General features: G+C 42.5%; 1 protein-coding gene across 2 annotated transcripts; it reads left to right on the top strand.

Annotated features, from left to right (window-relative positions):
- The first annotated feature begins 217 nt into the window (after positions 1-217).
- On the top strand, positions 218-4,897 carry RAMAC (RNA guanine-7 methyltransferase activating subunit). 2 transcript variants are annotated; one of them, XM_063445671.1, is made up of 3 exons: positions 218-299; positions 3,534-3,695; positions 4,393-4,897. In XM_063445671.1, the coding sequence occupies exons 2-3, from the start codon at positions 3,541-3,543 to the stop codon at positions 4,565-4,567; spliced, it is 330 nt and encodes a 109-aa protein (XP_063301741.1). In that variant the 5' UTR covers positions 218-299; positions 3,534-3,540; the 3' UTR covers positions 4,568-4,897. The 2 variants fall into 2 exon arrangements, with proteins under 2 accessions (XP_063301741.1, XP_063301739.1); XM_063445669.1 differs by having other exon boundaries at positions 223-317; positions 4,393-4,637.
- The last annotated feature ends 5,089 nt before the right edge of the window (positions 4,898-9,986 follow it).

The raw sequence follows: 9,986 nt of genomic DNA, 5'->3' as shown, positions 1-9,986 counted from the left end.
AATATCCTCTCTGTCACTGTCAGTGCCAGAATTTTTAGTGGCTTATTTTCTGTATAATTTTTACAGCATTGTAAAGCTGCCAGCATTTGAACCGCAGTGGGCGCAGCGTCTTTGCACGCTTATTACCCTACCCGCCTCCCTCAACAGCGCTGTCTCCGTGATAGTCCCGATTGCGCACGCGTGTTGCCCTCACTCGCTTCCTAGTGCTGACTGCGCATGTGCGGCGGCCATTTCCCCTTTAACCTGGCCAAGCTGCTGGCACTGTGCACACAGCGAGCGAAGCAGGAAGTGGGATATTAGTGATATCTGGGATACTGGTGAGTATATCATGTTTTGCCAACTTTATTAGCTCCATGGCTCATGTGGGGCGATAAGAGGTAATTCATTTAGTTTGTCACCTAGAATTTATATATATATATATTCCATAAAGGAGCACATCAAGGAATCTTACTAGGGGCATTTCACCTCTTTTGATGATTCTTTTCCATCTTAAACTTGCTTTCCAACTTGCTGTGTGCAAACATGTTTTTTGTGGATTGACTTTATGTTATGGATTGCCTACATCTTTCCATTAAAGCAGTGGTCCCTAACACAGTCCTCATGGACCACCAACAGTCCAGGTTTTGTCAGTATCTCCATTGGAATAAAAAAGGGAAATACATAAATCCTGGACTGTTGGTGGTCCATGAGGACTAGGTTGCTGACCACTGCATTAAAGGGTTACTACAATCATCATGACCTCAACGTCTGTCTGTAGTGGTTATGATGCCAGGAGTGCACTGGCCCGGTTGCCCAGTAATGGGGCAAACTGTTTACCCGTGGTCCAGTGGTGGTCAAAGTGGAGCTAACGAAAGTAGGAATTGACTCACCCCAGCTGTTTGCTTGAAATATAAAAGTGTTAATTTCAAAACGAAATTGTCACTTTTATAAATAGGAATTTAAAAGGGACACTATAGTCACCAGGGTAAAAGTGTATTTTAGCGTATTTTATTATTTGCCGTTTTGTTCAGGTGTGATTAAGTGGCACAGTAAGTAAAATAACTAGCTCCAAATAATAAAATACACTTTTACCCCCACATTCTAGGTAAGACAAATACTATATGAGTTAGTTATTTTGCTTAAATCACACCTGAACAAAACTGCAAATAATAAAATACGCTAAAATTCACTTTTACCGTCACCAGAACAATTTTAGCTTAATGAAGCAGCTTTTGTGTGTAGATCATGCCTTTTGAAGTTTCACTGCTGAATTCACTACCATTTAGGAGTTATCACTTGTTTCTGTTGCAGCCCTTTTAAATGCGGATGTACATTTGTGTGAAGTATGTGTTTGAGTGAAGGGGTGTGTTTTTGTATATCCTTTTGGAGTTTGTATGTAATATTTTTGTTAGAATGCAAGAGTGTTATGTTGTGCTGGTGTATGACTGCTTGGATGTGTGTGTATATATATATATATATATATATATACACACACACACACACACACACACACACACACACACACACACACACACACACACACACACACACACACTATTTTTAATGTCTCCAGTCAGCCTTCTGTTAGCTTACCTTGTGTGTGTCCAGGAGGGTGGCTTGAAGGCCTGCTGCTGGTGGTAGTTATGGGCATGGAGCAGCTCTTCGTGCTCCTCTCCCTCCCGCATGACACTGGGAGGAAGTGACAGGCTGTTACTTCCTCCCAGCTGGCCGACGTTACAGGGACCTGGTCACGGTCTTAAAGGACCGCAGCACCCGACTGGGCCTCTGTTCAACGGTAATGTTTTCCCCGTGCTATATTCATAGCATTGGGGAAACATTCCGGGGCACCCCGGCACACAGTTTGGGAACTGCGGAGTTAAATGTAACTTACTTTAAAAGTTTTTATCTCCTGCTCTGCAAATTTAACTTTAATTACACACAGGAGGCTCCTGCATGGTCTCGCATGCTATTAACAGAGCAAGAGATAATACATTCTAAATTAGTATTTGCAATAAAGGAAGTGTAAACATTAGATGACTCTTTACAGGAAGTATTTAGGAAGGCTGTGCAAGCCACAAGCAGGGAGGTGTGATTAGGGCTGCGTAAACAAAGTGATTTAACTCCTATGTGGCAGAAAATTGAGCAGTGAGATTACAGGGGCATGAACTATGCGCCAAAAGTGCTTCATTAAGTTAAAGTTGTTTTGGTGATTATAGTGTCCCTTTAAAGAGATACTCCATAGCCACATAGCAATTCAGCAATATGAAGTGTTCTATGGGTGTGGAATGCTTCTTCTAACTAGACAACCCTTGTACTTTATATGAAGCCAGTGCATGGGTTTACTTGGATTTATATAAAACATATGGTTTTGGTATATGTTGATATTATAAAAACAAAACAAAAAAAAACTGTGAATAGTGGCAAATTGAAAACCATTTTTTAATGTTGGACTACATATATATTTTTTACGCTTTGCCACAATTCACTGTTTAGTAAATATGCGCCCCAGAGTCTATTATGTAGCAAGGATTGACCAGATCAGGCTTTCCATGGAATTACATTGAAAAGGTTAAAAGAAAACTATAGTGTTAGGAATACAGCTTTGTATTTTTAGCACTATAGGAATCTTCTGCACACACCTAACCATCCCTCCCCACCCCCCCCCCCCACCCCCCACCCCCCCCCCCTCCCCCCACCCCCCACCCCTCCTCCCAGCGATGTAGAGGCTTAAAAATCACTTACCCATTTTCACACGCTGGATGTCCTTCTGCAAATCTTGAGGACATCCAGCATCGTTTCACAGAGTTAAACTCTGGGAAACTGCAGGAAGCACCTTTTAGTGATGTCTCGTAAACAGCCACTAGAGGTAGTTCTTTTTTTTTTTTTTTTTTTTTTTTTTTTTTTTTTTGAAACCCCAATGTTTTACATTGCAGGGTTAAGGGGACAGGGACACTGCACTAAACTACTTCAAGGAGAGGAAGTGCTCTGGGTGCCTATAGTGTCCCTTAAATGTGACATAAATCATATGTACATGGGAGCTTATCACAATACTAAAAGCGTTAATTTTTTTTTTTTTTTTTTTAAATCCTTGGATTCGATGAGCATTGTCGAGGTTTTGAAAAGGGGGTACTTGTCCAGACTACTGCGCCTTCTGTTTTATTCTGAACCTTGATGTGTGTATTTCTAGTCTGTTGAGATTGCAATAGTAGGAATAATTTGCGTAGTGCAAATAGGTGGATGAAACTTTTTTTTTTATTTTTATTATGGGTGGGAGGCAATATGTATTGAACTTGGAAAGTCCCGAACTGGGTAAAAAGGGTAACACGTGCTGCAGTATATACATATTTTCATTATTCTTTGTCCCATTAACAATGTACAGTTAATACACAAAAAGAATAAGGGATGTATACATTCCCATACTTACTAAAACATATGTTATGGAGCATTGTATATTAAGTGTGATATCTAGTTGCAATGAAACAAATTACTTTTTCTGAATTGTTGTTATTGTGTTCTTCTTTACGTGTAAACATTTACTTATTCTTCCTGTTAAGATTCAGGATGAGCAGCACTTCTGATCCTCAGATGTTTGAAGAGATGTTTGCTCAACGCTTTACGGCAGATGACATAGAATATCAGGAATATGTAAAAAGGCCACAAGAGATACCCCCAATTGTGGAAAACTGGAAGATGGGCAACCAAAGACACCAGGATAGGTAGCTGTTCTTTGATTCTTTTACATCCCAATAATTTTAAAGGAACCCTGTAGGTACTGAAAAATATCCATCTCATTGAAGTGGTTAAAGTGTCTAGAATCTCTTGGCTAATTGTCCAGTAATCATTAAACAGCTTTTAATTTGGTACAGGAGCCCCAACAGTCCATACCCTGTAAGCTGCTTGGTCTAATGAGGAGACAGCCGGAGCAGCAGTGGGCCGAGGACATTGTCAGCTGACTGGTTTCAGCCTAGCACAGTGCCCATTGCTGCTATAAATTGATATGGCTAGAAGGAAGTGTTACTGCCAGTGAATGAACAGGGTCCCTTACTAAGTGTTAAATTGCTTGACAATTCTTAAACACTGAATTAAAGAACAGTGCCAGATTTATAGTTAAGTCAATGAGCTGAAAATGGTTATAGTGCCTACAGTGTCCCTTTTAATATTAGTGATTTTTATTCTTGTTTTTTGTTATTGTAAGTGATAGAAGATTTTATTCCTATTTAACTAATTTATTTCATCATATTCCCTTCCAAATTTCTGAAATAAATTCACTTACATTTGCTTTTTTGTGTGTGTGGAAGCAGGTGTCAACATACAGTTATCAATAAGGGACTGAACATGTTAGATTTTTCTGTTTGTGCTTCTCTTTTATGTAGACTTTTTAACAAACATGTTTTTCATTTTCTGTTTTCTCAGGTATCGAGATAACAGACCACGTAGAGAATGGGAAGGAAGACGAGATTGGTCACATAATTACAATCAGCCACGTGGTGGGAGAGGATGGGGTAATCATTACAATGAATACAGACAAGAAGGGCGTTATGGATATAATAACCCTGACAGCCAAAGATTTCACTCTGGAAGATATTAGGGAGAAACACATGAACTTTATTTTCTGTAACTATTTTAGTCTTTTATCTTGCGTTTTCTTTAAATAATAAAAGAGATTAGCTGCACTGTATAGATTTGATATTATTTCTCCTTCTGAAAAGGAAATAAAGGGGATGGTTAATTCAGTATTAAATATGAAAGCTTCACAGAGCAGCAAAAATACACAGGGGTGTTTAGTGGATTGTTATCTGCTTTGGAAAGCGAGCGAATAACGAGGTTGCAAGTCATATCTTGCCTTTAAATGCAATACAGTTGGAATGTGAGCATAATTTCTTGATTAATAAATTATATGTACTCATGGCAATCATAAGTAAGCTAGTCACACACAGCACCCCTCACACAGACACACACTACCTTTCACCCACACACAGACACACACTACCTTTCACCCACACACAGACACACACTACCTTTCACCCACACACAGACACACACTACCTTTCACCCACACACAGACACATACTACCTTTCACCCACACACAGACACATACTACCTTTCACCCACACACAGACACACACTACCTTTCACCCACACACAGACACACACTACCTTTCACCCACACACAGACACACAGGGCCGCCATCAGGGGGTGACAACCGTGACAGTTGTCACGGGCCCGGCGGCCCTGGGGGGCCCGGACTGCTGGGGCCCCACTTTCCCTCCCTGCACACATAGATAGCGAATATCGCTATCTATGTGTGCAGCCCCGGGCCCCTGGCTTCCCAGTTACCGCAGAGGGGGCCCAGGCAGCACACAGCCTCTTCTCTTCTCCTCCCTGCGAATAACTCTCGCGAGACCCAGTTGCCATGGCAACGCTCCGCGGGTCTCGTGAGAGTTATTGGAGGAGAGAAGAGGAGAGGCTGTGTGCTGCCTGGGCCCCCTCAGCGGTAACAGGAAGCCGGGGGGCCCCACCATGCCACCGGACCACCAGGGATGGAATCTCCCCCCTCCCTAGACACAGGTAAGCAGGGAGGGGGGAGAAACAATTTAATTAATTACATTATTTATTTATTTATTTTTCAATAATGTTAAAATGCCCCCCCCCTCCCCCTCCTCATTGGACATTTACACACACACTACATACACTGACACAACACACACACACACACACACACACTACATACACTGACACAACACACACACACACACTACATACACTGACACAACACACACACACACACTACATACACTGACACAACACACACACTATATACACTAACACAACACACACACACACACTACATACACTGACACAACACACACACACACTACATACACTGACACAACACACACACTATATACACTAACACAACACACACACACTACATACACTGACACAACACACACACACACACACACTACATACACTGACACAACACACACACTATATACACTAACACAACACACACACACACACTACATACACTGACACAACACACACACACACTACATACACTGACACAACACACACACTATATACACTAACACAACACACACACACACACACTACATACACTGACAAAACACATACACTAACACACTACATACACTAACACACACACACTACATACACTAACACACACTACATACACTAACACAACACACACACACTACATACACTAACACACATACACTAACACAACACACACACACTACATACACTAACACAACACACACACTACATACACTGACAAAACACACACACTGCATAAACTGACACAAAACACACACACACACACTACATACACTGACACAGCACACACACACACACACTGACACAACACACACTACATACACTGACACAGCACACACACACACACACACACACTGACACAACACACACTACATACACTGACACAGCACACACTACATACACTGCATACACACACACTGCATACACTGACACAACACACACACACACACACTACATACACTGACACAACACACACACACACTACATACACTAACACAACACACTCTGCATACACCAACACAACACACTCTGCATACACTGACACAACACACACACTGCATACACTAACACAACACACACACTGCATACACTAACACAACACACACTCTGCATACACTGACACAACACACACCGCATACACTAACACAGCACACACACACACTGCATACACTGACAACACACACTCTGCATACACTGACACAACACACACACTGCATACACTAACACAGCACACACTGCATACACTAACACAGCACACTCTGCATACACTAACACAACACACTCTGCATACACTGACACAACACACACTGCATACACTAATACAACACACACTGCATACACAAACAGAACACTCAGCATACACTAATACAACACACACTGCATACACTAATACAATACACACACTGCATTCACTAATACAACATGCACTCTGCATACACTACACACTAACACACTCACTGCATCCACTATACTGACACACACTCTGCATTCGCTACACATTACCACACTCTGCATTCACTACACTAACACACACTCTGCATCCGCTACACACTAACACACTCTGCATTCACTACACTAACACACACTCTGCATCCGCTACACACTAACACACACTCTGCATTCGCTACACACTAACACACTCTCTGCATTCACTACCCATTAACACACTCTCTGCATTCACTACACTAACACACTCTCTGCATTCACTACACTAACACACTCTCTGCATTCACTACACATTGACACACTCTCTGCATTCACTACACATTGACACACTCTCTGCATTCACTACACATTAACACACACTCTACATTCACTACAAATTTACACACACACTACATTCATTACACTGACACACTCTGCATTCACTACACCCTAACACACACTCTGCATTTATTACACACTAACACACACTCTGCATTCACTAAACTATGCACACACTCTGGATTCACTATACTGACACACACTCTGCATTCACTACACTAACATACACTCTGCATCACCTGTACACACAGCATCCACTACACAAACATTCACAGTACACACACTACATCCACCACAAATTGAAACACTCTGCATTCCCTATACACAGACACTGCGTCTAATACACACACTACATCAACTACAGACACTGCATCCACTAAACACATTTCATCTAGTACATACAAACACTACATCCACTACTCAAACACACTCTGCGTTCACTATACACACTGCATCCGCTACACTAACACACTCTGCATTCACTGCACAAACAGTATCTAATACACACAAACACTACATCCATTACACACATTCTAATTCACTTCCACTATACACACCACATTCAGTCCCGCATCATTGTCAGCGGACTAGGTAGGGCGTGGGCGGGCCCGGGAGGGAGGGGTCGGGGGGGGGGCCCAGACCTTGTGCTTTGTCAGGGGCCCCAAAATTTCTGATGGCAGCCCTGCAGACACACACTACCTTTCACCCACACACAGACACACACTACCTTTCACCCACACACTGCACCCCTCACACACATACAAAGCACCCTTTACAAATACAGCACCACTCACACAGAAACAAGGAGCTAGCCAGCGATCGAAGAGCTCCTGAGGGAACATTGATTTATAAAGGCATATACCTAGTAATATCGTCCGATAAGCGATACAGCCTTTTCTTCACAAGATATAGGCACATTGCTCAGAGTTACTCCAAAATCACGGCCTACTAAACTGCCACCTGCGAGGGAGGACTCTGATATTGCATCGGAGGAGAGTGACATGGAAGACCTCTTCTACCCCCAGCATGCAGAGTTCAACAAGGGCAAACCCTGTACCATGGCACCCACCTGAGGGGCAGCGGGCAAGACCCATCATATTTTATATTGTCAACTGTCACTGTTCATAACATACTTTTGAATGCACAAACAAAGTAGCATGATATGCCTTTTATTATTCTGTACAGTTGCCTATATGCTACAATAAAACTTAATTAAAAAAATAATAAACACAGCACCCCTCACAGACAGCACCGCTCACACAGACAGAGCACTCCTCACAAACTGCACTCCTAACACACATACAGACCCCCCCTCACACACTGCACCCCTAACACAGACAGAGCACCCTTCCAAACACAGCACTCCACACACAGCAGCCCTGAAACACACACCAAGCACACCACACCATATACTCATACTCTAGATCCCCTGTACACAAAAACATTCCCTAAACACAATCTGCAGCCCCTAAAACGCACTACACACACACACACACGCTCTACAGCCCCTAGCCACACACATTACACCACAAACACAACACAACTGAAACTGACCTATTTACACCAAACACAACATTACAATCTGTTTTCTCTCTCTCTATACATATATATATATATATATATATATATATATATATATATCTATCATCTCCCATTCTCCCGTGCACAATACTCTTTCTTGGCCCATTTGTCCTCTGGCATCCTACTTAGTGAGACACCAGAGAGTCACAAGCAAATGCAGTGCAAGCCAGTCATTAAACCCACTTGCATTGCTCAGAACATATACAGGGCATTGGCTGCCCTGGAGGAGCATTGAACTAATATAGTCACTCTGAGGGGAGCGTTTTGGTTATTGGTGATGACACAAGAGCCACACAGACCCCCCTCCTCTGCCCTCACCCCTGTGCTAGTGCAGCCAGAGCTGGGAGGAAGTAACAACTTGTAAGTACTTCCTCCCAGCTCACACACTGAGCAAGCCGCACGGGAGAAAAGGGGGCGGGGTGGACCAGACCGGGAGAGCAGCAGGCCCCTAACTCCATCAGACTCAACCAGCCAAAAGGTAGGAAACGGACATGTATGTGTTTTTGTGTATATGTATGTGTATGTATCTGTGAATCTACATGTGTCTGTGTATAAGGTGTATCTGTATGTTTATCTGCATGTGTTTCAGTATGTCGGTGACTGTGTGTCACTGTCAGTATATATCTGTCAGTGTCTGTATCTGTATGCCTGTGTCAGTGTGGGCATCTGGGTATGTTTGTCAATGTATTTGTGTGTCATTCTTTGTGTCAAGGTATGTATCCTTGACACAGTGTATGTATCACTGTGCATCTGTATGTGTCTCTGTATCTGTCTGTATCTGTATGTCTGGGCATCTGGATGTGTGTGTCAGTGTATGTATCTGGTGTCATGGTGCGTATATGTGTGTAAGTGTATGTATCTGCATGTGTGTCATGGTGCGTGGATGTGTGTGTCAGTGTATGTATCTGGTATTATAGAAACATAGAAACATAGAATGTGACGGCAGATAAGACCCATTCGGCCCATCTAGTCTGCCCAGTTTTCTAAATACTTTCATTAGTCCCTGGCCTTATCTTATAGTTAGGATAGCCTTATGCCTATCCCACGCATGCTTAAACTCCTTTACTGTGTTAACCTCTA

The sequence above is a fragment of the Pelobates fuscus genome, chromosome 3 (genome assembly GCF_036172605.1).
Source record: "Pelobates fuscus isolate aPelFus1 chromosome 3, aPelFus1.pri, whole genome shotgun sequence".
Taxonomy (NCBI): Eukaryota; Metazoa; Chordata; class Amphibia; order Anura; family Pelobatidae; genus Pelobates; species Pelobates fuscus.
Note: the sequence above shows the minus strand (reverse complement) of the source record. Positions and strands in the feature narration are given on the sequence as shown.